General features: G+C 47.0%; 1 protein-coding gene across 1 annotated transcript in view; it reads left to right on the plus strand.

Annotated features, from left to right (window-relative positions):
• The window catches only part of ABCA5 (ATP binding cassette subfamily A member 5), a 32262-nt gene that overhangs the window by 3338 nt on the left and 2135 nt on the right, over positions 1-26789 (plus strand). The window contains exons 4-38 of the mRNA XM_014952267.1: positions 2102-2260; positions 2480-2577; positions 3202-3431; positions 5018-5159; positions 5886-6074; positions 6396-6543; positions 7329-7497; positions 9011-9069; positions 9590-9700; positions 9905-10080; positions 10866-10985; positions 12065-12203; positions 12345-12435; positions 12712-12851; positions 14373-14492; positions 15474-15675; positions 15966-16135; positions 16512-16645; positions 17587-17724; positions 18261-18374; positions 18712-18882; positions 19800-19913; positions 20163-20300; positions 20804-20878; positions 21551-21642; positions 22196-22322; positions 22417-22534; positions 22641-22732; positions 22885-23060; positions 23540-23615; positions 23704-23798; positions 24301-24420; positions 24656-24805; positions 25745-25824; positions 26080-26135. Coding sequence (XP_014807753.1) covers positions 2102-2260; positions 2480-2577; positions 3202-3431; positions 5018-5159; positions 5886-6074; positions 6396-6543; positions 7329-7497; positions 9011-9069; positions 9590-9700; positions 9905-10080; positions 10866-10985; positions 12065-12203; positions 12345-12435; positions 12712-12851; positions 14373-14492; positions 15474-15675; positions 15966-16135; positions 16512-16645; positions 17587-17724; positions 18261-18374; positions 18712-18882; positions 19800-19913; positions 20163-20300; positions 20804-20878; positions 21551-21642; positions 22196-22322; positions 22417-22534; positions 22641-22732; positions 22885-23060; positions 23540-23615; positions 23704-23798; positions 24301-24420; positions 24656-24805; positions 25745-25824; positions 26080-26135 — 4529 coding nt within the window. The remainder of the gene's footprint in view (positions 1-2101; positions 2261-2479; positions 2578-3201; positions 3432-5017; positions 5160-5885; positions 6075-6395; positions 6544-7328; positions 7498-9010; positions 9070-9589; positions 9701-9904; positions 10081-10865; positions 10986-12064; positions 12204-12344; positions 12436-12711; positions 12852-14372; positions 14493-15473; positions 15676-15965; positions 16136-16511; positions 16646-17586; positions 17725-18260; positions 18375-18711; positions 18883-19799; positions 19914-20162; positions 20301-20803; positions 20879-21550; positions 21643-22195; positions 22323-22416; positions 22535-22640; positions 22733-22884; positions 23061-23539; positions 23616-23703; positions 23799-24300; positions 24421-24655; positions 24806-25744; positions 25825-26079; positions 26136-26789) is intronic.

A 26789-nucleotide genomic window follows, 5' to 3' on the forward strand; every position in this document is an offset into this window, starting at 1 on the left:
CAACCCTCTGTTTTATTATAATAATTCTGAAGCTTTAAGGTCTGCTCTGAATTTGGGGTTGTAATAGGCTTTTCCAGAAGGTATTTTGTGATCCTTTGGTTGAAAATGTACCTCAACGTGTAAAGTTTTATCCAGAAAATACCCTTGAATGAATATTGCAATCTTAGCGCACTTTTAAAACTGTTTGCACCCGGAACCGAGTGGAAAAGCGGGATTAGACCTCTCCAAAAGGTTTTTCTCTTTTCTGACACATTAGCCCTGTGCACGGGCAATGTGTGTGATGGTTTAAGGTGAATTTTGAGGTGAAGACAAGGCAGTGCAGTGCTCGGCTGGACTTGTTTAATGGCTCATGGCTTGCTGCTTTCCAAACAGCCTGTTTGCTGATACTTAAAGCACGTAGAGTTACCTCTTTGTACCTTAAAATGGCTTCTTCGGTTACCAGTGGGTGCCATTAAAATCCTGCTCTGGTGCCAGAGGAGGATTTGGCAATAAAATCACTGCTGCATTGAAAGCACTGAGAGAACTTTACAGTCGAGTAATGAAACTCATGGTTGCTCCTTTTAAGCTTTGTGTAACTAAGAGAAACTTTTGGAATTTTTTGTTACTAGGGCCGCTCTGTGAAGTTTTCATATTTATTTATTTATTAATTTCTCTGCACAGGAGGTCCTTTTCCCACTCTTTTTCTTGTTCTGGCTGATCCTGATGAGCATGATGCACCCGCACAGGAAATACGAGGCGGTGGCCAACACCAACCTGGGCAGCCTGGACACCTCGGTGCTGGTGAATTTTGTCATCGGGTACACACCACCGACCCCCCTGGCACGAGAGATCATGAGGAAAGTGGCTTTCGATAACTTCGAAGACGGTACCCAGAACCTGAGCGTTTTGTTTTTCTGTGCCTTGTGTTCGGAGGGGGAGCTTGTGCTGCTGCTGCTGCTGACAACAGGGGAAAAAAAAAAGACAAAAAAAGCCATTTCTTTTCCATGGCAGAGAGAGAACGGACTGTGAAGGCGTTTTGTTTTTTTGGCTTGGTCAGCAAATGTTCTGGCAGTGCCATCTCGGGGCAGGTCCCCTGCTCCTGGTGCAGCCAACAGGGCTGTGTGGCTGCAGGAAGGTTTGGGGGGACCTAAATGCCGAGTACAAGAAGCCCTTGAAGAGCTCTGGGGCCGATCAGCACTCGTGCTGTGACACCCGGGGGCAGTTCGGGAGATGGTCTGTTCTGCAGATCCATGAGGTTGCATTTTCTATCCCGTTGTTATTAGCAAAACAACATTCTTTAATTTTTTTTTCTCTTTTTTTAATGCTAATTCCCATTAGCACTGTGTCACCTCTGCTTTTGAAAGCATTTTATTTTTAATTTATTTTTTTTTTTTAAGTGCCTTCCCTGCCCAGCTGACATCTCTAGCGGGAACTTATCTCTCCAAAACCACTCTTGTTTATTTTTAGTTTGGTATCTTTGATGCTCTTCCTTGTGGTATTTGTGCTTCAGAGACGCTGCAGAGACCCAGCCCTCACCCGGGTCCTGCCTTCGCAGCCCCTCTCCCTCCCCTGCAGCCGCTGGCAAAATACCACATTTTCATGTATTTATCCCTCCGCAACACTTCATCTGCCCTTCTTGAAAAGTGCTGGTGCTGGAGAACGACCTCCCGGGTCACTGGCAGGGGGCTGGGGCACAGAACCTGTCAGAGCAGCAAAAAATGGGGGGGGCAAAAGGGGGAAGACTCAGGAATAAATTTGAATTACCCATCTTGCTCGTGAGCGACGCTCCTGCAGGCTTCTCTTCAGGAGAATGTTGCCTTCATTGGGACAAAAATATAACCCTATATGTATAAAAATAAAAATATAATATATAAAAATATATATTATATAATATATACAACATATTATAATATTTATATAAGTTAATATATTTTATATAAATATAATAGATACTTTTGTATATATTTATATTTTTATATGTATACAAATATATCTCTCTCTCTCTCCAAACCCCAAAATATCATTAATAATTGACACAGTACTTCTTTAAAACTGTTTCACTGTTTTATTTCCCGCTGTGCCGATGCCCAAATGTTCGGTGATAACCCCTGCTGTCCCCCAGGCCTCATCACAGAGGAGTATTTGAGCGAGGAGGACCTGCAGGAGTCCAGTGCCTTTAAACCCTCCAACTTCGTGGGCGTCGTGTTCACCGGAGCCATGTCCTACCAGCTGAGGTTTCCCGACTCGGTGGCGATGGCTTCGCTTTACACCGAATCCAGAGGTAAATGCTCACCCTCTCATGTGGGTCTGCCAAGGGAGGAACTGAAACACCACCCTCTCTTTTTCTTTTTTTGGCCTGATGTTGCATATGTTGCATTTTTGCAAGTTTTTTCTGCCGTTTCTCAGGGGTGGCCTCAAGCTGCACGCTCTTCATGTTAGGGATGGGGTGGCTGGAGCTCAGCATTTTAAAATCTGCATTGAAAATTGCTTTATTCTGCAGCCAGTTGCTCCAACCTGCGGAAGGGCTGTGAGTCGGTGACGTACTGGAGCTCGGGGTTCACGGCTCTGCAGGCCTGCATCGATGCTGCCATTATACAGGTAAAGCTGGAAAAATGACCCATAAACCCAGGGAGGTTGGAGCCCACGGGCTGCCTGGGCTCTGAGGGGCTTTGATATTGTCTGTTAATTGTGAAAAATGCCTTATCAAGAATTAGCCTGGATCCAGTGAGAAGGCAGACGATTTCGGGTGGGTTTGCTGTATTTTGTGCAGAAGTGTTCTCCTGCTGCTGGATAAAGGGGACGTTTGTCTCCATTGGGGTCCAAACACACCCAAACCAAACACCCCAGAACTCATCAAAACATGCAGTCTGGGCAGTGCTGGCCCCATGGGGTTGTTGGAGATGCTGTTCCAAGCCAGGGTGGGGTTTTCCTCACAATTTTATTGTCAGTATTTGTCAGCGATGCCCTTTTCCCTGTTCCCCTCCCATCGTGCCGCCCGCGGTAGCAGCACCTCCCGTCCCTTTTGGTGATAGAAATTGCAAAACGGATCACTTCATCTCCAGGTGTTCAGATGTTCTCCACTTCCTGAGCTTTTTGGACTGGGGTTTGGGGACAGCAAGGTTTTGGGGGCTCCAAGTCTTGCCCCGTGATGGGGGATGGAGCCGGGGATGGGCTGAGGATGGGGAGTGATGCAAAAATCACTCTCCCTTCTCTTCCCCGCAGCTGAAGACGAACCATTCGGTGTGGGACCAGCTCCAGGTGACGAGAGCCATGGTCATGGGAGAGGCTGCTGTGGTGGAAATCGATAATTTCCCTCGTGCCATCATCCTCATCTACCTGGTGATCGCCTTCTCCCCGTTCGGGTATTACCTGGCCATTCACATCGTGGCGGAGAAGGAGAGGAAGCTGAAGGAATTCTTGAAAATATTGGGGCTTCATGACACCGCCTTCTGGTACGTGAGCGTTTGGTAGAGCTCGTTCTTTATTTTAAAGAGTGCAAAATACATAAAGAAATGTAAAAAAAATAACACTTTTGAAAAGAAATATTAAAAACTAATACTTTCTAGGGAAACTCCTCTATCCCCTGCTCCAGTTTTTTAATTGTTTTCAGTCCAATTAACTGGAAGCAGCCAAAAAGTGAGGTACTCTGTAAAATCTAATGTAGAGATTCTTGCAGTATCATGAAAATAGGAATATTTTAATAAATAGCAGAGTAATACTGTTGTGTTTATGCTTGAAAAGTTATGCCAGACTTGGAGAGATTGCACGTGATGATGTGTGAGATATTTATGTGGTTTGTTTTTATTTTTTTTTAAGCATTTTTGGCTCAGCACCTCCTTTTATAAGGCTCAGCAGGTAACCTGCAGTCTCTCTTCCAAGCTTAGCAGCAGTTTCCCCCCCACGTAATTAAATGAACCTCAGTCTATAATTTTAACGTGACAGAGCAGCCTCAGCAACAGGTTTTAATTCATTTCCTAACTGTGATGGAAATTGTCCTGTGCCATGTAATGGTGGGGTTTTTTTTCCAAATGAGGGGATGTACTAATTTGAAACCACTGATAGTTGCAGAGATAAAAACAGGTTTTTATCTTCATACCAGTGGCCGACAGCATTTTGCCATCCCTCCCTGCTGCCCCATGTCAGCCAGCTGGGGTTGTCTGGGTGGGTTTGTTTTGTTTTGTTTTCTGGTTGTTTTTATTTAATTTCTGTGCCCAAGCTCCCTTCTGGCAGCGAGTTGTGTTTGTTTGTGGTACGTCCTTGGTGGCAAATGTTATTTAGCAGAGTCCTTCACCCGCAGTGTTGGTGACTGACACAGCAGCATCGAGCATCTCTGGTCTGGAGAAAATAATTTTTACTTTTCCCAGTGTGAAATGGGAGCAATCTTGCAAATAAACGTCTGTATAAAAATTTATATATACTTATATATGTAAAGCACCTATCCCCATATTGATACATGTTCTTTGGGACCTCTCTGCTGGTGACGCAGCTTCGTCGGCCACTGAGTGTAACTCGGAAACCCCTGTCTGAGGAAAATACATTTATTTTATTTTTTTTTACTACCTGGACACAAACCACCTTTGTTTCCCGGGGTCAGAATTGCTCACAGACTCACAGCTCTGGTTTTGAAAAGAAAAGGATTTTATTACCCTGCCCAGCTACTGGAATGACTACTGTATTAAATTTTAAATAGAATTTCTTTAATTATTGAAACCTACTACTCAGTTACTCTCTTTTGGTTATACCAGGGAATTAATTATGCAAGTTCAGGAAAAAAAAAAAAAATCATGAATCATCTAATTGTGTATCTGTTTGATGCTGTGGGTATTGATGCGTGTGCTCTAATGCCTCCAACAATCCCAGGGATGTTTACAAAAGCTCCTTTTGTTTGGGGGCCCTTGTTTTGTTGTGAGCCTGTCCCTTGGTGCAGCTGTCTGGAATATTAAAAGACTGGTAGTTTTAGCTATTTTTATGTGGGAATAATTCAGGCTGGGCATTCATTGACTGGTTTCTGTTCTTTTTTCCCCCCGTTTGCTCCCAGGCTTTCCTGGGTGCTGCTCTACATGAGCCTGATTTTTGTCATGTCCATCCTCATGGCAGTGATTGCAACGGCCTCCTCCCTCTTCCCCCAGAGCAGCGCCTTCGTCATATTTCTCCTGTTTTTCCTCTATGGAATCTCCTCAGTAAGTTTTCCTGCTCCTGTTGTGTTCAGCCATCCCATCCCTGGGATTTTGGGTTTTTTCCTTCCCATCAGGTTTTGTTCTCTCCACCAGAGTGTTTGGAGCCAGGGAAGGTTCGGTCGGAGCAGAGGGTGGTGGGTGGGTGTCCTCCCTGGCCCCTCTCCTCCCTGAGCATCTCTCCTCCATGAAGTATCTGAGTTCATCAGCGTCTGTCCATGAACTGGACACGCTCCCTACGGCACCGTTTTGATGTCCCGACCCGTGCCCTCTTCTAAACGTGTGCTGTTAACATACAGCGTCATGGTAAAACCCTCATTAAGGGTCAGAGAACTAATTCATACAGCAAATTGCTTGTTGGAGTCCATAAGCAACTGGTGCAGAAACAGTTACTTCTAAGAAATGATGGTTATTTCTAGAAATGGTGCTGTCTGTTGCTTGCAGAAGGTACTGACCATGGCGTACGTGTGTGCTCAGCCCTACGGCTCCTTATTTTTCTTCTATAACTCTTTTTCTGTGCTCTGTCACCTGGGATCTTTGGGCAATTGTCCCTCCTGACCTGTTTGTAAGGGTGGGACGTGTGTCAGGGGACCCTGCCAGGGAAACGATATGATTATCAGAAGCAAAATTGAAACTATGGCTCTTTTTACTTTAGTTTTTCTATACCCTGTATTTTATTTTTTTTTTTATATAGTACCTTCTCATATTTTTTTTTTTTTAATTTGCCTCTAGGTTTTCTTTGCTCTCATGCTGACACCTCTGTTTAAGAAGTCAAAGCACGTGGGAATAGTGGAGTTCTTGGCCACGCTGGCTTTTGGCTTCGTGGGCCTTAATATCGTCCTGCTGGAGGAGTTCCCCAAGTCCTTCGTGTGGCTTTTCAGCCCCTTGTGTCAGTGCAGCTTCTTGATCGGTGTCGCGCAGGTAAATACCCGGCTGCTCCCATGGCAGCCCCAGTGTGCTCATCTTGCATCGTTTTCAAATAGGTACTGATGTTGGTATTCTTAAATATATATTTATTTATTTATTAATACACTGTTGGTGGTGGGGGAAAATGCCTATTTTAATAGCTTCCCCTGGCAATTTAATGCCAAGTGTTATAGAGCCCACCATCAGGCAACTGTTATTCTTTGTCGCTGTGATCTCAGTCACTTTTAATTCCGTTTGTTTTTTTCCTGTTGCTGAGTTTTGCACCGTGTCCCGTGGGGGTGTGTGACATCTCCCTCTCCCCATGTTCCCTGGCAGGTCATGCACCTGGAAGATTATGAAGATGGTGCCACGTTCTCAAATCTCAATCGGGGTCCTTACCCGCTCTTCATCTCTCTCATTCTGCTGGTGCTGGACAGCGTGTTTTACCTCCTCATGGCCGTCTACCTTGACCAGGTTATCCCAGGTACGTCCATGAGGAAGAACAGAACTGAGCTGTGGCAGCATCACCAGTTCCTGGTGTCCTTAGCCTGGTGGCATCTCCTGCTGTGGAGAGGGAGAGGCTGCTCTTTACAAACACATCCTACGCTGTGACTCGGAATACTTTTAGCTGAAATAATAATAATAATTATTTATATTGAGAGGTGTGAGGAGGGGTGTTAGTGTCTTTAGAATTGATGGCCTTTGGCTACGGCGGCTAAACTTTGTTTCCCTCTTCCTAAAGGAAAAGCTTCCTCTCTGGGATAACCAGTGCCTCAGCCTTGGGAATTTGCTCTTCCAGGGCTGAAAATTAAAGAACACTCTGCCTGCTCCAGCCCGTTCCCTGTGACAGCACCAGTTTAACCTGACACGTAGAATAAAGTTGTTAATCTCGTGACTAGTGCCTGGTTAAGCCCTCCAGCCCCTTCGCCTCTGGTCTCTGGGGCTTTCTGCTGCCCACGGTTAAGTCACTGGTCTCTCAGCACCGGGGATTTCTCTTGCAGGAGAAGAGATTTGCACAGATATTTAAACACTTGGCACAACTGGAACCTGCTCATGGTGCTGGTGGGAACCGTGGCTTAAATGCAGCTCATGGAGAGTTGGCTGGTGAAATCCCTCCAGAAATGGGGTGTGGGCTGGCTCCTTCTACAGCTGCCACCCCAAAGCTGAGGAATAGCTACTCTCATCCCGGGACTTCTTGTACTTTTACAGCACTTTGCAATGTTGCAGTTACAACAACGAAACATTGGGTTTTTTCCCTTTATTACGCAGGGGAGTTTGGACTGCGCCGCACGCCGTTTTTCTTCATGAAGCCCTCGTTTTGGTCAAAGCGCAGGAAAAATTACAAGGAGTTGTACGAGAGCAGCGTCAACGGCAGCTCGAGCTTCAGTGAGATGGTGGAACCTGTGCCTTCTGAATTCCAGGGCAAAGAGGCCATCAGGTAGGAGTCCCACCCTGCCCCACGTGCTGGTGGGCAGCTCACCTGGGGCCCTGGTGTTTTTGGGGGGGTGTGATTTGAAAATCACTCTTGTTTCTCCGCTCGTCGGATTCAAATAGCATATGGTATGCATTGCGGGGAGCCCTCGGCACGGCGAGCTTCCATCTTCAAGGAAGCCCCATCATCGAGGTGGTGGATGCTCTCCAAGGGCAGGTCACGGGGCTTAAGGAAGGGGTTTGTTTGTGGGTTGTGTTCCTCCGTTGGAGCCCTCTCAAAACCGGCCGCTTTTCCATTCCCTCAGTCCCACCGAGGCCACGAGAGGCGTAAGCGGTTGCAGATGTTGAAACGCCTACTCTTCTGAGAGGGTTTAGTTTTCTGGTAACACACATTTGAGGAGAAAAAGCTGAATTCTAGGTCGGTGTGGAGGCTTTTGTGTTCTCCATAGGCCAGAGGAGAACTTGGTGGTGGTTTTACCCAGCTGCTGTATCTAAGAGGGTAAAACAAGACTGAAGAATAATGGCCATGCTCATCTTCTTGTTGCATTTTGTCACCCATTGTCTTGCATCTGGACTGTCCTGTATTTTTAGTGTGTCTCAGATATTGTTTCCATCGTTTTCCAATGGTGTAGCCCGATGGGATTTGAGGAACTCTGCGTCCTCTCTCCTCCAGGTTGGCTCCGTTAGTCTCAAATAATTATTTGAGCTTAGTGAGCAGATGCATCTTGTGTTGTCTGCGCTATCCATGTCTCCTTGGGCATCTGCCATAGGTTGAAGGGTTCAGTTTTAATCCCGATGTTCACATGAGAACATTGTGGCCCTTTTAGCATTATTCATCCACCCTGGACTCTTTCCATGGCATCCTTCCACCAGCTCTCCATCATTTTCTCACTGTCTTGTCATCTTTACACATACAGGTTTTGTTTTCTTTCATACCCAGTTCTCTTTCCCACTATTCACACCTGTAACCCCCGCCCCATTCAGGGTGGCCAGGCTTCCAAAACCCATCCTTCACCTGGTGCCTTCAGACAAAATGGTTGGGTTTTTTCATTTTGAAAAACGGTGGGGCTGGAGGGGAGGTTTTTACCTTTCTTGGAGAGAAAGATACCGGTTTTCTTTTGCCTGACTTTGATCAGGAACAGTCAGTAATCACGTCTTTGGAGTCTGGTCTGCTAATCCCTGCTTCCACACCGTGTCTGCTGAACCTTCTCTGGGGTGTGAAACTGCTGGGGAGGAGCTGTGCCCTTCTCTAGCTTGGGAAGCTTCTGGTGTGTTGTTCTACTGTGTGGAAGAGACACAGATTTGAAATAATTCGGGCTGTCATCACAGGAAATACTTTAGCAGGTGACCAGAAACAGGTTTCTGGTGGAGATGGCCTTAGGTCTGCGACTCCAGGTCGTTAGCGTGTCCAGTGCCGCTTCCACACGCTCGTCTCGTTGTGACTGTTGCCGAGTGTTGATCGTTCAAAATGATGTTTAAAGATCCTAAAATAGTTTATAAAATGACGTGTCTTCTTTCAGAATCAGCTGTGTTCAGAAAACATTCAGGAAAAAGGGGGAAACTGTGGAGGCTCTCAGAAGTAAGAACATTTTAGCTTTTTAGCTGCTTGTCAGGGGCCGAGGAGCGAGAGCTGAGCTGTCGAGTGACCTTTTCTGTTTCAGTTTGGGCTTTTTGGTTTCTTTTAGCGGGGTGGGACCGTGGAGCATGAATGCCAGGTGTGCCTGTGTGTGTCCTCTCTCAGTGCTTTGCCAGTGATCGAGTTTGAAATGATACCCCAAACAGAGGAGCCCCTCTGTCACTAAAGAAAGCTGGCATCGTCCCCGTTACTCCTCCTCTCCCCGTGTCGTTAGTGATATGTTCTTCCCTGCCCTGTTTCCCTCATCTTCTCATCTCCTTTCCCCGTGTGGTTTTTAAACAAAGCCACCCCTCAGGCAGTGCAGGGCCCGTTGGAGGTAAGGTGTCCCTGGGAGCAGAGCGTACATGCATACCCCATATGGCAGTATTTGAATTTCCCTCTGCGGTAGGAGCTGGCTCTGGGTGCCAGGAGCACATCCCTGACATCTCCTCTCTCTCTGTCTCACCCCTGCCCCGGGGACCAGATTTATCCTTCGACATCTACGAGGGTCAGATCACGGCTCTGCTGGGGCACAGCGGCACCGGGAAGACCACCCTGATGAACATCCTCTGCGGGCTGTGTCCACCAACAGACGGTGAGCTTCTGGGGGTCAGGAGATCTGGGGTGCCCAGCTTCAGAAATCCAGAGTAACCTTCTGGTTATTTCGGGATGCATCACATTTTTCTCTGGATAGCGTCTGGAAGAGTCCGCTGTAAATTCATGCCCACATTAGTGAAAAAAATACCTCTCAGTTGATTTCTTCTGCCTTTTTCTTTTCTTTTTTTTGGGTATTTTTTAGGGTTTGTCTCTGTCTACGGGCACAAGGTCTCGGAAATCGATGAGATGCTGGAGGTGCGGCAGATCGCGGGGGTGTGCCCCCAGTCCGACATCCACTTCGATATATTGACCGTGGAGGAGAATCTCTCCGTATTTGCTGCCATCAAAGGAATCCCCCAGAACGATTTGATCCAAGAGGTGAGTCACCTGGGCACGGATCCTGTCTGACACGTTCATTTCTAACCTGTGGGGCAGAACACCCTCGCGCTGCGCAGGTAATGCCTTAAGACATGTTTGGGGGGAAATATTACTTTGCAGCAAACAGACAGGTGATTTTACAGAAATTGCTAATTTTTTCCTGGGAAACTAAAACGCTCATGAAACGTTTCAAATTCTGGTGCTTGTGTTCAAGCACAGACACCTTTTAATTCTTCAGGTTCGCTGGAGCTTAAGTCTGTGGATGCACAGGTTTGGACAGGGCACGCGGATCAGACACAGAACACACTGAATTAGGAACAGCTAATTTAAATGTTAATTGTTGATGATTAGGTTAAAAAAAATTTGTGGCCTTTTTTTAACGAAAAATGTGTATCTTACGTTGTAAAGGTGCAGAAGGTGTTGCTGTGGGGCAGAACACCCTCGCGCTGCGCAGGTAATGCCTTAAGACATGTTTGGGGGGAAATATTACTTTGCAGCAAACAGACAGGTGATTTTACAGAAATTGCTAATTTTTTCCTGGGAAACTAAAACGCTCATGAAACGTTTCAAATTCTGGTGCTTGTGTTCAAGCACAGACACCTTTTAATTCTTCAGGTTCGCTGGAGCTTAAGTCTGTGGATGCACAGGTTTGGACAGGGCACGCGGATCAGACACAGAACACACTGAATTAGGAACAGCTAATTTAAATGTTAATTGTTGATGATTAGGTTAAAAAAAATTTGTGGCCTTTTTTTAACGAAAAATGTGTATCTTACGTTGTAAAGGTGCAGAAGGTGTTGCTGGATTTGGATATGCAGCCCATCAGAGACAACCAAGCTAAAAAATTAAGCGGGGGCCAGAAGAGACGGCTGTCGGTGGGAGTTGCTGTTCTGGGGAACCCAAAGGTGAGTGGGACAGATGTTCCCAGATGCCATCACCAGCACACATAGGGCTTGATGTCCCTTGTCACAACTAAGGTATAAAATAATGTGTAAGATGCAGAAACTGTCCCTGTGAGCATCTGCTGCTCTCTTTCTCTTCGTTTACGTTTTTAAACAATTAAAGTCCCTTCTGTAGCTCGTGCTTGAGATCGGTGATGCCCCAGGTGATGGCAGGAGCTCTTGCTGGATTTGGATATGCAGCCCATCAGAGACAACCAAGCTAAAAAATTAAGCGGGGGCCAGAAGAGACGGCTGTCGGTGGGAGTTGCTGTTCTGGGGAACCCAAAGGTGAGTGGGACAGATGTTCCCAGATGCTGTCACCAACACACATAGGGCTTGATGTCCCTTGTCACAACTAAGGTATAAAATAATGTGTAAGATGCAGAAGCTGTCCCTGTGAGCATCTGCTGCTCTCTTTCTCTTCGTTTACGTTTTTAAACAATTAAAGTCCCTTCTGTAGCTCGTGCTTGAGATCGGTGATGCCCCAGGTGATGGCAGGAGCTCTGGATTTGATCTCTTTGTGAAACAAACAGGGTGACAAGTCGTGTGTTGTCTCTGGCAGGTAGAGTTTAGCTCCCAGCAGGACACTGTGGGAGACTTTCCTCGCAAAGCCCCTTGGAGCAGGGATGGAGCCGGGAGCTCCTTTCTGTTACAGATCTATTGTTTCTGGGAACCACTTTTAGATCTGTATTTAGAAATGATGCTTGTGATGACACTTCACTGGGACTGTAAAAGCATGTGTGTGTATTTACCCATCCCCTACTAGAGGGAGTGAACACACAGCTAACCCTAACCACGTTAGAAACAGAATAAAGCAGACTCTGGCATTAACTTACTGCATGAGTTTTCCATTTGTCACAACAGCAGATAATTTATTCAAAGCTCAGTGAAGACAAATGCCTTGCGTGCTCAGGGATGTTTCCTGAATGTTCTAGAGGCCTAAGGAGCAGGTTAAAGGAAAATCCCAGTCTCTGTTTCTCAGGTGGGGTCGGTACCTCGTGCCCAGACCCGGCTCCACAAACGCTCCTTGTTTTTGCCCAAAGGTTTTGCTGCTGGACGAGCCGACGGCGGGAATGGACCCCTGCTCCCGGCACGTCGTCTGGAACCTCCTGAGAAACAGAAAAGCCAACCGTGTCACCGTTTTCAGCACCCACTTCATGGACGAGGCAGATATCCTCGCCGGTGAGTCCTGCCCAGTGACAGCCACCCTCTAGAGCAAAAAGTGATGCTTCTCTAACCGTGCCTTTATTTGAAATACGTAGGTGTTTTTTTGGGACTAAATTGACAGTCCTCCCATTTATGTTTTTGTTTGTCTGTTTCCAGATCGCAAAGCTGTGATTTCTCAAGGGATGCTGAAATGCCTTGGATCTTCTCTCTTTCTCAAAAGCAAATGGGGAATTGGCTACCGCTTGAGGTATTCTTTGTGGGTGATGCCAATTACGTGACATCTACCTTTTTTTATTGTTTGCTGTTGAAATCTCTAAGCAAGCACTCCATGTCCTCCCAAAATGATCCTGTCATCATCTTCATACTGCGTGTTTGGTGCTCTGCTGGCTGCTAGTTCTGATGCAGGCGGAAGGAAATCCCATTTCTTGTGTGTTTTCTCAGCATGCACATCACTGCTAGTTCTGATGCAGGCACAAGGAGAAAAGCAAGCTTCAAAACCCCAATTTCTTGTGTGTTTTCTCAGCATGCACATCGATGCCTACTGCAACACGGAAGCCACGACCTCGCTGATCCGGCAGCACATCCCTGCAGCCAGCCTCATCCAGCAGAACGACGAGCAGCTCGTCTACACCCTGCCACTCAAGGACATGGACAAGTTTGCAGGTATGGATGGGCTCGTCGTGGTGCAGGGTTGAGAAATCCATCAAGCGTGGCTGGGGCCTGCAGTCCTTGTGAAGTTGTCACTGCTGCTTTTATGTGTTTCTGCACATATTCATTGTTTGGCTGTGATTTGGCTGATGGATCAGTCTGCAAGGTCTTTCTCAGGCGAGCGAGGAGCTCGTCACCTCCTCCAAGGGGGTTGTGGTAGGTCAAGAGGGATGTGGGTGCCTGGCCCCAAGCTCTGGGGAGAAGCCTTTGGCAGGAGGGTGAAGAGACCCTTTTGTTGGAGAATGCCCTTGTCCTGCAGACCCACCATCTCACTGCAGAGTGTCGCAGGGAGCAGGGCTGGCCTCCAGACCCTACAATAACTAACCCCCTTGTTGAGAGCCACAAAGAACGTGGTGTCACCATTGTAGGGTCCAGTGGTGAGAGGGAGCTGGAGCCTCCATACTGGTTTCACTAGATGGCAGCAATTATCTGGGCAGTCCTTGATCATCTCCCAGGAGAACATGGAAGAAACAGCGTGTCCTTTGCTCTGTGTGGAAAGCTGAGGGAGAATCGATACTGATGGGAATGCAGCTCATATTTCATAAGTGCTTCTTTCCCCGCTGCATTTGACCAGTTAATAATTTATTAGCTTTACCTTTAGCAGCCACTGCGTGTACTCTTGAAAAACGGGCATCTCTAGGCAGGATTGGATCCTTTCCCCCAAACTATTTTAAGGAGAAGCCGAGGTTAGGGAAACGCTTCAGCTACTGGGGCAGAAGAAATCACGGAGATCTGATGAGCATCATTGTGTATGCAACTGCTCTGCCCCTTTTACACATTTGCATTTCCCTTCAGTGTGACCTTGCCTCTGAAGCTCCTCGTTTTTTCAAGTCCTTCACTTCATAGGACTGGCAAGAGCCCAATAACATTTTTTATCCCGGGGTGCCAATAAGTGCTCTTACTCTGAACATCATTTTGGTCTTCAAGCTATGCCTGCCACCCAGGATCTCCTGCCCAGTTAAGCTGGCTTTACAGAGCTGATTGTGTATATATATATATATATGTATATAAAAGAGCTGGTTGTGTGTGTGTATATGTATATATATATGTATATAAAAATACTCAGTGGTGTTATTTGTAAAATCTCTTTATTCCTGGGAGGGATCTCAGCAGGGTGAGCCCTCCTGCAGTCCCTGTGTGTGATGTTTCTCACCCAGCCAGGAGCCAGCTCTGAGCCCAGGAGCTCTGGGATGATGCTGAGGTGGTTTTCACGAACACTACAGATTGGGGAAAACAGGCCACGGTTCCCACACCTGACCACAGAGGTTGAAAGGTTTTGTGCTAAAAAGAGCTTATCCCAACCTTGGTTCTCAAGTGATCTGTGTCTTCATAATTAAGCAACCATCTTGCCCCTTACCTGCTTTTTTTCTGCCGTGCGGAGGGCTTTAGGGATGGTTCTGATGTGCTTGGGGATCTCTCAGGAAGACGATGAAATCCTGTTCCAGAGCAACCAGTACGTTTCACTTCTGTCTCTAGGCTTGTTCTCTGACCTGGACACTCACTCCCATTTGGGCGTTATCACCTACGGGGTTTCCATGACGACGCTGGAGGATGTCTATCTGAAGCTGGAAGTTGAGGCAGAGATCGACCAAGCAGGTGGGATGCACTGTGACTGTTTTCCTGGTCTCCCTCCTATTTAATTTGAGTCCTAATTAGTGTAGAGTTGTCCATGCCACATCACTGCTGTAGAGATCAGAGTAAACCCTCTTGCAGTGTTACTCCCAGCAGCGTGGGGCTCCTCGGGCCGCTCCGTGTCCGAGGCTCCTGAAATATTCAACACACAAAACACACAGAAGCAGCGTGGGTGGGGACTGATTCTGGGGGGGTTCTGGGGGAAAAGCTCTTTACTAGCTGTCTCTGCAGTAATTAATTTTTCATCCAGTGTACTCACATCTAATTTCCTTGCTTTACAATTGCACTTTTTGTGGCTGGCTTTTTGAAAAGTGCTTTATTTTCCTAATGGAGCTTACTTTCAAGAAACTGTAAATGCACAGTATAAAATTTATTTCCAGCCTTCGGGGTGAACAGTAACATTAGCCTGCACTTAAGGCTGAAATAGCTGAATTTGTCTTTCTTCCCCTCCTTTCAATTAACTTCCAATTCAAATGAAGAGTTGGGACCACTTAATATTACTCCAGAATGAATCAGTTCTTCTTCTGATGTCAACTTTGAGTGGTTTAAACTATTTTAATCTTTCTAGAGGCTTCTCTGCGATGCAGATGAGTAAACTATCCTGCTCCACAAAGCTTTTTCTTGGGTATAAGAGGGTTTAAGAGTGGAATGTGCTGGTGTGAGCAGTACGGGTGCCTGTGTAGGCTGAGGGTATGAAATTGGGGCAGGTTGTGCCTTGTGAGCTGCAGGAATTTGTATCTTCCACCTTAAGGCTCTGCTGTGCGGGTGGTTCTGGGCTTTGGGGGAGATCGGTGTCACTGAGCTTGGGGTGAAGCCCAGAGATGGGGATGGGAAGAGATGGGTCCTGCAGCAGCATGGGAAAGGAGTTGGTGGCCACCCAACATTCTCCAGCCTCAGCATTTCAAACCACGTCGCTTTGACGGAGCATCAAATCTTCTTTTTCAGATTATAGCGTGTTCAGTGCCCAGCAAGTGCAGGATGAAGCGGATACAAAGTCCTTCGATGACATGGAGCAGAGCCTCCTGATGCTCTCGGAGACGAAGGCCCCAGCCATGAGCAATACAGCCCTCTGGAAGAAGCAGGTTTCCACCGTAGCAAAAGTCCATTTCCTTAGTCTCAAGCGGGAAAATAAATGTGTGAGAGTTATGTGAGTATTGGGGCTTCCTCATCTGTGCACAAAATTCTCAAAACCGGTGTGAATGGCACTAGAGAAATGGCAGGATGCGATTAATTTTTATCCCATAGTTACACTTAAAAAAGAATTAGTATGAAGCTATCCATTATTGTTGAATATATGGGGAGGGGTTGGGAGGGAGAGGAAGATGTTTTAATAGCATAAATTGGGTTTATGCTATTTCTAGGGCATAGAAATATGCTATTTCTATAGCTATACTTTTGCTGAATTTTAATAAAACCGAAACTTTTTCTTTCTTTCAGGTTGTTGCTTTTTCTGATCTTTCTTGTAGTTCAGATTTTATTGTTTTTCATACACCACATCATCAAGAACTCGGTAGCTGCTGTCAGGCTTTCCCCAGACCTGTACCTGCTGAAGCCTGGTGAGGACTATCACAAGTACCGGAGCCGTCTCCTGCTGCAGAACTCCACGGGTGGGTGAGCAGAGACGCTCCGTGGGGGCTGCCCCATCTCACCAGTCTCTGTAACACAGCATTTCCTTGGTGGGAAAGGGGCTCGTGGGGTTCTCTGGGCTAATTCTCTGCTCAGCTGGAACCTGGAGCCAATGCTCTGCTTCCTCCCTGCTGCATTTGGCTTCCAATTTGAATTAATTGGAGAATAGAACCCAAAAAATTTCTTGAATGCTTTGGAGGCTGTTGGGTGGGAAGACAAAATAGAACCATTCCTGAGATCCTGAAACAGGGATCTCTCCTCACGGGGCTGTATCAGTGGGAAAATGCATCTTTAATTCTGTGTGAGGCACTCCCAGCTGGCGGTGAGTGATGGTTTGTTTTCTCTCTCTGGCACCAGAATCGGACATCGATGACATTGTCCGCTCTCTCGGGAGCATGAACGTCCTCTGGGAGATGTTCAACGACAGCGACTACGTCTCGGCCGCCCCTCACAGCGCGGCTCTGAACGTGTTTGACCTTGAATCCAGGCAGGTGAGATGGAGAGAGCGGCTCGGCCGAGTCCCCGGAGCAGAGGAGCGGCTGGTCGGGGGCTGCATTGCTGTTCTGCTGCCCGAGAGGCACAGACAGAGTCACTAATCCAATAATTCCGTGTAACGCTGCTTGTACAAGGGGCCTGCAAAGAGCACTGGTGTTAGCAGAATGGAAATGTTCTCAAAGTAAATGTTCTTCCCTAATAATAATTACGGTAGGCTAATAAAACTTCCATCCCCCTTTCTTCCCCACAAGGATACAAAAAGCCAAAAGAAATATTTTACTTCACAAGAGACCTGGCACAGGAATTTATTCTTTTTTTTTTTTTTAATTAATTTATACTGGCTGATTTATACAATTTGACAGAAGTATAATTCCGTGGTGCTCTCATGGGTAAAGAAAAATGAGTTTCTTGAGTTGTGAGTGTTAGTTTCAGCCTGGTCACTGAAGGAGTGTCAGAAGGATCTGAACGTTGGGGCTGTATTTAATCTCCACCAAAGGACCTGCTCTGCAATGGGCCAGCTCTGCCTCTGCCCCCCGTGTCTGTTCATGGCTCTTCCAGTGGCTGGGACGGAGCAGCCCCAGCTGATCCAGCTTTTGCCTCTCTGCTTTTTAGATGCATTAACAAGATCACACGAGTGCAGGCTGCTGTGTGTTTTATTTCTCAGACTGTAATTGTCTGGAGCATCATATCTGAGTGTCACGGCTGCATAAAACACTCTGGGACTTCATTCCAAATAATTTCTTCTCTATGATCGTGACTTTTTTCCTGAATGTGCTGTAACCACCCTGAGCAGCCCAGAGCTTCCTGCAAAGCATACTATATTATGCAGAGATTTTTCCCAATGTTCAGGTTTAATTAAGCCCAGAGAAGACCCCCCCCTCTCAGGGCACTACCCTTTGTGCAGAAGAACTAACACAGCAAACAGTTTCCTTTCCAGAACTACGTTTTCACGGTGATATTCAACAGTACCATGGTGCATTCCCTGCCCGTGTTGATGAATATTGTCAGCAATCTGCTCCTGCGCAGCTTAAACGTGACGGAGAGCATCCAGATCTGGAGCAACCCCTTCGTTCAGGTGAGCAGCATGGCAAAAATCCCCCCTTCCTTCCCCAAACACGGGGGCGGGTGGTGGAGCATCCCTGGGGAGCGTCGGCAGCACCGAGGGCTCCGCATCCAAAGTCCGGAGCCCTGGGCCCAAAGTAGTGGATGTCTGTGGAATTAAAGAGGTCTTGAAAGGTGCTGGGGTTTTGTTCTGTCCCTTGTGGAAGTGGAGGAACCCTGGGAAGAGGGTGTCCCATTGGGGATCTGCTCCAGGTCACCCACAGCTCTCGGGGGTGAACAGGGGGATGTGGAGCTCATCTGGCTCCTGCGCGGAGCTGGGGTGGACTTGGGGAGAGGAGAGGACCTGCTGCAGGGCATCAGTGCTCTAGGAGTTTATTAGACACTCTTAAAAATAATCCAAAAACTTCCAGAGGTGTTCCTCTCCGTGCTGCAGCTGAGGTGATCTGGAGATACGGAGAATGGGGGTTTTAGCATTTCCAGTCCAATTCTAAATGCATTTTTTTGGTCACGCTCATTCTGGTACTGAAAAAAATCTGATTTATATTTCAGAACCTTCCAGAAACAATTTTCAGACTGGAGATCTATTTTGAAGCTGTGTTACTGGGAATCATCATCACTGGGATGCCACCCTATTTTGCCATGGACAATGCAGAAAACCACAAGGTAAAATCCCAGCTGTTTGTTCAGAGACTGCACAAGAACTTGAAAACTTTGGGGTTTGGGGAAAATCTGAAGAGGTGTTTGAAATGGTGCCTTTTGCTGTGAGAGGCAGGGTGGGTGCCTGGGGCAGAGCAGATTTGGGAAGAGCCCTTTTGCTTTCCATGGAAATGCTTTGGCAGCTAAAACGGGGAATAACTGGGTAACGCACCGACGCCACGTGGGTATAAAAGCTGCGTGTTAGAGGGAAAAACAAGATCCTGCTCAGATGCTGAGGCAGATTAACATAGTGTTAATTTTAATTAACATTTAATAAATGTTGCATTTTATTTTCCTGGTGCAGATCAAGGCGTACACGCAGCTGAAGATCGCGGGGCTTTACCCCTCTGCCTACTGGACGGGCCAAGCCGTGGTGGACCTCCCGCTCTTCTTCTCCATCCTCGTCCTGATGATCGGCAGCCTCTTCGCCTTCCACTACGGCGTCTACTTCTACGTGGGCAAGTTCCTGGCTGTGGTGAGTGTAGTGGGGAGCCGAGCACACGGGGGGTGTGAAAGCATGGTTGTGTTATTTTCCCCCAGTGTTTATTTTTATTAGATGTTTCAATAGACGTTTTTCCAGCTGATACATGGGGAAGATGCCAAATGGCGCAGAGGCACCACTCAGGCTGCACCAAAGGCAAAATAGTGCCACTTCTCCTGGGGAAAAATATTCCCATTTCAGAGTTTTGTTCAGAACTGGAATAAAATGGAGCTTTAAAATACCTACATCTTCCAAGGAAATGCTCTGTCCTTTCCTGCCTGCTCTTCGCTGCCACTTGCTAATTGCTGTGTTTGCGTCGGCGCGCAGCTAACGAGGAGGTGACAGTGACTTTGAGCACAGAGCGGCTCCGCAGTGAATTGCAGCGTGTGATTAAACTGGAGAGACTACGAGTCTCTGTGTCTTTTATATTCTGAGCGGGTTTCCCTGAGATATTGGCTGTAATTGAGAAGAATCACATTTTCCCAGCTGCTTTCCCAGAAGCTCGGAGTTAATCAGATTTGGGATGTGACTGTGGTGCTGCAGGGCCCTTTTCTGCCAGTGCCTCTCCCCTGGCTTTAATTTCTGCAAATATGCCAAGGCTGAAGGGTGGAATTCCTAATATTTGCCAAAATCCTCAGGTCAATATTTATGAGAGATGGTGTTATTGAAAAAATGGGAAATAATGTAAAGGAAACTGAGCGAGTGAGGTTCCTGCCTGTCCACGGACTCTTTTATTTGTGTCTTTAATAGTAGCTGCTGTGTGTACCAGGGTGGCAAAATATATCAAATTAAGTGACAGAGATGAATTCAGAGTTCTGCAGCTCACTGAAATGATCCCAGTGGATGCTTAGACAAAAGATTGCCCTGGTTCGTGCTGTGTGTTTCCTGAGACACCTTTCCTGTCTTTGCAGATTTTTTGCCTGATCGGTTACGTCCCCTCAGTCGTGCTCTTCACCTACGTGGTCTCCTTCACCTTCAGAAAAGTCCAGAATACGAAAGAATTTTGGTCATTTATATTTTCAGTGGTGAGTACCTTTCCCTTGGGTTGGGTTGGCAAGGAAGATGGGGTGTCTCCGGAGCCACAACGGGCTGCCCAGTTATTTTATTTAGTTGTGTCCTTAATGCACAAGAATTTGAAAAATTTACCGATGTCCCTTTATCACTGCCGTGTCCTAAATGATAAAACCTTTAAAAAACATGCCTCAAATTAGGAAACGCACACTTTGGGAGTCTGAACTGAATTAAAATGGACTATTTTTTTCCCTTTTGTACAGACAGCCTTGCTCTGTACGGTTGTCACTGAAGTGGCCTTTTTCCTGGACTATTACCTGGTAACCACCGTCCTGCATTACGTCTTCTCCATCTTCATTCCAATTTATCCCCTTATTGGCTCTCTGATTTGCTTTATAAAGGTAAGGGGGTGCAAGAAATCCTCTCCAGAGCACTTGCAGGTGTCTGGGGTTGGGTGGGTGTCCAGTGATAACGAGACAGCAGTTCCCTGCCTACTGCTGCGATGTCACCCCTTGCTATTTAACACGTGAAGAACAGCAACTCTTGGTGAAAAGTCACGTATTTTTCTGTAAGTGGAATGTTGCAGGTTTAAAATGAGGAAAGAAGCACGTCTTCCATCAAATATCTAAGGGAAAACCATGCGTTTCTCAGCCCGTGGGCTGGGCAAACACAGTGGTGGGAGATGAATTAATTGGGAGTCGGAGGCTTTAAACCAGGAGCAGCCCCAGGGGATTTGATGGAGTTTTATTGGCGTCAAACTCGTGCGAGCGGGGTCTCTGCAGAGCTCAGAAAGTGTTTGAGCAACAGAACTTAAATGACTTGCTTGAGATTAAAGCGTGGTGTAGAATGTGCAGTCTCTGGTAGGTGATTATTCCCCTGAATGTGGTTTTTTTTGCATTGTCAGGTCTCCTGGAAAGGGAAGCGAAAGAACGGAGGATACTACGACCCGTGGGACCGGCTCCTGGTGGCGGTTATAGCTGTGAGTGTGATTATTTGATTCTTTGCCATATTTGCTGTAGAGAATTGCTGACTCCTGCTGGGAGCCCCTTCTGTTCAAGCATCTTTATTAATAAGGATGGGATGTAATGCTGGAGCCTACAGCTCTGCAGCCTGTTGCAGCACAAACAGTATCAGTAGAAGCTGCTGTTTCTGCCAGCTCAACAGCTGCTGCTTCAGGGGGCTTATTAATGGGGCCGATATTAGTCCTGATTATTGTGGGAGCCTGTGATGTTGGAGTTCCAGAGTCTCTTTTCTCTCCAAAATCCCCCCAAAAATTGCTGTTTAATCGAAGCAGACTCTGGTTGTGTGTCCTTGGTGTGGACCCACTGAGCAGCATCTCATGATACACTTCATTTTCTTGGAAGCATCAGCAATTCTGTGGTGGGGAAGGGCTGGAGCTTCTTGTCACTCATTGCACCTGTGGGATCACCTGTAGGAGCACCTATGGGGTGACCCATAGGAGCACCACCTATGGGATCACCTGTAGGAGCACCTGTGGGGTGACCCATAGGAGCACCACCTATGGGATCACCTGTAGGAGCACCTATGGGGTGACCCATAGGAGCACCACCTATGGGGTGACCTGTAGGAGCCCCAGCCTCACAGGGCTGTTGGTGCTGCCAGTGACCAGGGCTGTGTCTGTGTGTTTCAGCCCTATTTGCAGTGTGTCGTGTGGCTCTTCCTCCTGCGCTGTTTCGAGCTGAAGAACGGAGGGAGGACAGTCAGAGAGGATCCGTTTTTCAGGTGTGTCTATGTTGAACAGACTTTTAAAAAATAATGGTCTGAAGGAGCCGTTTTTAAAAATGATGCTGGTGATTAAACTGGAATATGCAGTGTAAAGCTGTGGGGGATATTGCAGAACATAAAATACCTGTGGTTACATCCCATCCCAGGTATCTAAAGAATCCGTTCTCCTAACTTTACTTTTGTGAGACTCAGTCAGTAAAGTGCGGAAACAGGTTTGGTTTTTTTACTTCCTTTTAAGTTGTATCAGTGCAAAATCAGGAATTTTGTAAGGACACCCCCTATATAAAAACAGGGGAACTTCCTTTGCGGTTGCACAGCTGGAGATGCTGTACCCCAAAGAGGAGCTCAGCACAAAGATGAGATGGTTAAAGTCATTGATGGCTCTTTTGGGGCTTCTCCTTCGTGCAGCAGAGACGTGTTTCTCCGAGTTCCGGCCAAACACAAATCACTTTGTGCATCAAAGCAGGGAGCAAACCCCGACTGATTTCTCCCAGAGCTTTGTTCCACCTCAACGCCCAGCAGAGGCTGCCTGTTATTGTCTCCCCTGTAGAAAATGTTCCACAAAACCCAAATCCTGGAAGTTTGCCGACGTCCCGCCGGATGAGAGCGAAGACGAGGACGTGAGGGCGGAGAGGCTGCGGGTCCAGGAGCTCCTGAGCAGCCCCAGGAGCGAGGAGGTAACGCCGTGTGCCCGTGGGTGCTCCCAGACCCCAAACTGGGAGCTTTCCCAGAGCTACTGGGATCTGCAGCCTCTTCTCCCTTCTCTGCCAGATGCCAGCAATCCTGGTCAGCCGCTTGCACAAAGAGTTTGATGAAAGAAAGGAGTTTCTTCTGGGGAGAAAAATAAAGAAAGTGGCAACGAAACATGTGTCTCTGTGTGTAAAAAAAGGTTGGATTTAAATTACTTGTTGTTGAGCTGTTTTTTTAGAAAAACGACTCTTGATGCTGTTTCTCTGACCTCCCGGCCAATGTTTTGTGTTTCCTCCATCCTTCAGGAGAAATACTGGGGCTGTTGGGACCCAACGGAGCTGGGAAAAGCACGTTAATTAATATGCTCGTTGGAGAGATTGAGCCAACCAGTGGACAGGTACTTACATGCTACAAACTAAATAGAAAATGAATCTATTTTTACTTTTTTTACTATTATGGCAAGCATTCCCAAGTGGTTTTTGCTAGAACTTTACAAAAACAGTTCTGAAACTGATAATATTGATTGGAGTCTGTGCGTTTTTTTTGAAGGTTCTGATGGGAGATGGCTCTTTTGGCCCGAGCGGCGACGATGACTCAGTGAGGTTTGTGGGGTACTGTCCTCAGACCAACCCGCTCTGGCCAGATATTACCCTGCAGGAGCACTTTGAAATTTATGGTGCCATCAAAGGAATGAGTCAGAGCGATGTTAAGGAAGTCGTAAAACGGTAAGTAGTTTATTAGAGGAAGGTTTAAGCATTTAGCTATATTTTTCTTAGGGCTTTTTTCCCCCACATCCCCTAAGGCAATATTTTTGTTCGTTTAAGTTTGATGGGATCTTTTCAGCGAATTCAGCAAGTGTGAATTTTTATGTCAGGAGATACAGATTCAGCCACACAAAATTCAACTGGCATTTATAAATTTTTCCATTTTTTAAGTCATGAAGTGCTAACAGGGGCCTCTGCAAAGGCTGTTCAGGGCTTGGAGCCATTTCTGGGTTGTCACCTCCTAGGACATGGTGCAGGAGGTTTTGTGTAGAAGCAGCCAGCTCCAATTCAGCTTATTGCTCTGCCTTTTTTTATATATTTTACATACAAATATTTGTATTTGAGCTCTTTGAACGGGACTGTTTGCATCCTGTGTGATGGAGGGGAAGCCAAACCATCCCCCTCTTGGCTTCTCACGTGTGGTCCTCCCCTTCCCGCAGCATCGCCAGTGCCCTGGATTTAGGGGACCACCTGCAGAAGACGACGAAGAAGCTGGGGGTCGGGCTGAAACGCAAGGTAGGGGGGAGCCCCCCGAGCTGCCACGCTGCTTGTGTCCCCCCCGGGGCCCACAGTGTCCTCACCTTCTCCCTTTGCCTCCTCCCAGCTGTGCTTTGCCCTGAGCATGTTGGGCAACCCCCGGGTGACGCTCCTGGACGAACCCTCCACTGGGATGGATCCCAAAGCCAAGCAGCACATGTGGTGAGTGCCAGCGGGGCTGGGCCGGCCACCCGCTCCTTTCTCTTGGGGAATTTGCCCCATTTTCCATGTGCATTATCCCTGTTAACACTAGGGAGAGCCAAAGGCAGGGAATCGGCACTGCTTCTGTGCCAGGTGCGCTTCTTCTGCGTCCTCTCCTGGAATAACTCCCAGATTAAAAGCTTGAAAGTGGACACTGCTTCGGTGCCAGGTGCACTTCTGCGTCCTCTCCCGGAATAACTCCCAGATTAAAAGCTTGAAAGTCGAAAGAAATCTTAAAATACAAGTTCGAAAGAAATCTTAAAATACAAGGAGTATGAGATTTGAGTCATCTTTGTGGGGAAAAAAAATAATCAGGTTTTAATTGTTGCTGTGGGAGTAGCATTGGTCCATAAAATACAGGGGTTGCGTTTGACCATCGCAGCCCTCTGGTCCAGCTGACCCTGGATTTGCTGTTACACGCCAAATGTTTTATTCAGGGATGGTTTTTGGTTCTGCTTCGTAGGCGGGCGATTCGAGCAGCGTTTAAGAATAAGGAGAGAGCAGCTATCCTGACCACCCACTACATGGAAGAGGCAGATGCTGTTTGTGACCGTGTGGCCATCCTGGTGGCCGGGCAGCTCAGGTACCGCCAGAGCCCTCCCCTGTGTGTGGCAGGGAGGGTAGGATGGGTGTCAACTGGAATATATTGCTTTGAAAATACGGGTAGACAATTTTTTTTTGTCTTAAACTGGGAGCAAAATTAAACCTTACGCTGCAAAACGGGTCTGTTAGAGCTGAGGCTGCTTTTTGAGTGCAGTGTGTAGCTGAATATACGTATATATACACATACAGCTCTGGTTTTTCTCTGTGGTTGGTAGGTGCATAGGTACAGTGCAACACCTGAAGAGTAAGTTCGGCAGAGGATACTTCCTGGAAATGAAATTAAAGGAGACAGCAGATGTACAGCAGGTGGAGTATCTGCAGAACCAGATTTTGCACATCTTCCCCAACGCAAATCGTCAGGAAAGGTGAAGTTCAACAAATATGCAGAACACATTGATATTAACACGAATCCTCTGATTTCCCAGCAGCTCCTTGGTACCTACTTGGTGCCAAAATTTACAAAAGATATTTACATGTAGCTTAAAAAAAAATAAAAATGTAAAAAAAAAAAAAAAAAAGAGGAAGGGTTTTGCAGGCCAGCAAAAGCTGCCAGGGTGGTGGCCCGGAGCCCTGCCTGCAGATGTTTGGCACAGAGGAAGCAAAACTTGATTTCTGCATAGCTGGTGCCTGACGGCTTCCTCCTCGGTCAGGGCCCCTGGGAAATGGGGTAAAATCTGAGTCTCTGAGTCACTGGCCCTTCTCTGGAAATGCTTGAACGTTTCCTGGGGGTTTGAGGGGGGGGCTGTGGTTGGTTTCCCCCAATGGCTTTGAATTTCTGCTGTAGGAGCTCCTGGGTCTGGCTTGGTGGTCACTGAGACTCTCGAAAAAAGGCATCGTGTAGGCAGCATTCCTCAAACGTGAGGGGTTTGGAGGAGAGCTCATTTTTCAGAAGCCAGTGTGTGGGGTAGAGCAGGTCCCTGCTCTGGAGTCTGGGTCCCAAAAGATCCTGTGACCTCCATCTGAGTTCAGTGGAAAGGCAAAAACCTCATAACTTCGGGAGTTCCGGGCAGTGATTTTTCTTTCATGAATTTATAGGCAGAATAGAAATGGTTGGATCTTGGCTGAAGAGCATGTAAATCATAGAGCAGCTTCAGGGGGGGCTTTACTGATGCACCTGGACCTGGATCTCTGGTTGGGGTTATAAACCAGCTGGTCTGCTGGAGCTGCATCACTCCTCTTGTATGATGATGTCTTGTCAAAATGCCTGGAAGAGAGAGAGTTCAGATCCATTCACTTGCATATTATTATTTTTGCTTTGAGTAGTTTTACCTGCAGCTAAACTTGCTTTGTTTCTTTTTTTCCAGTTTTGCTTCTATTTTGGCATATAAAATCCCTAAAGAAGATGTACAGTCGCTTTCACATTCTTTTTCCAAGCTGGAAGAAGGTAACTAAGCACTTGCTACCCATCACATACAGAAATCATTTTGTCTCCCATAACTGACATATTTGCCATGTGGTGCCACTTTTGCATTTCTGTTCCAAATTCATTTAATTTATTTTATTCTGTTATTACTGATGTCCCCAGCTCTGTTTTTTGGGAAATGACGAGTAAGCGCTTGTACCAGCTTAAGATGCTCTAAATCAAGTTGGGTCAGAGAGTGAAGTGTCCCTAAATAGACTCTCTCTGTTCTTCTGACAGTGAAACATGCCTTTAACATCGAGGAGTACAGCTTCTCCCAGGCGACGCTGGAGCAGGTGGGTCACAGCAGGGGCTGTTCCGGGGGAGGACCCCCAGCCCGTGAGGGTGCTGCAGGATTTTTGACGGGGTTTTTGCAGGTGTTTGGGCTGGATTGGCTTTGTCCCCACCGTGCAGGAGCCGTGGGTGCAGTCTGGGCACGTCGGGGTGGAGGGATGGATGGGGAGGACGGGGAGCCCTGTGCTGGCAGCTCGTCCTCAGTGCCCATATTTCAGGCAGCTGGGGCCTGTTCAGGCATTTTTGGGGAACTGAAATTCCCTTTTCCAAAGTGAATTGGGGGCTGCCAGTTCCCCTGCTCCTCTTTATTCCTGTTTTCTCCTTTAAGAGTATTCCCCTTTAAAAATAGATTGCCAACTGCAGTGATTGGGGCAAAATAAATTTGTGGTGTTTGTGGAAATACCGCTCTGATTTAGTCAAAGGATGGGCATTGCTGTTCATTTCTGAAAGGAGGGTAAAGCCGAGGTTTATTACTGCTTATTCTGCATTAGTTATTGCTGACCATAAGTGTCCTTCAGCTTGTATTTGGTTCAACTTCATTTTGACATGCGTACAAATACTTAAAAGGTGGGTGTCAGGAGGACGGGGCTGGTCTTTTTTCAGTGGTGCCCAGTGATGGAACAAGAGGAAATGGGCACAAACTTGAGTATAAGAAG

Source organism: Calidris pugnax, unplaced genomic scaffold (assembly GCF_001431845.1).
Source record: "Calidris pugnax isolate Ruff unplaced genomic scaffold, ASM143184v1 scaffold206, whole genome shotgun sequence".
Classification (NCBI taxonomy): domain Eukaryota; kingdom Metazoa; phylum Chordata; class Aves; order Charadriiformes; family Scolopacidae; genus Calidris; species Calidris pugnax.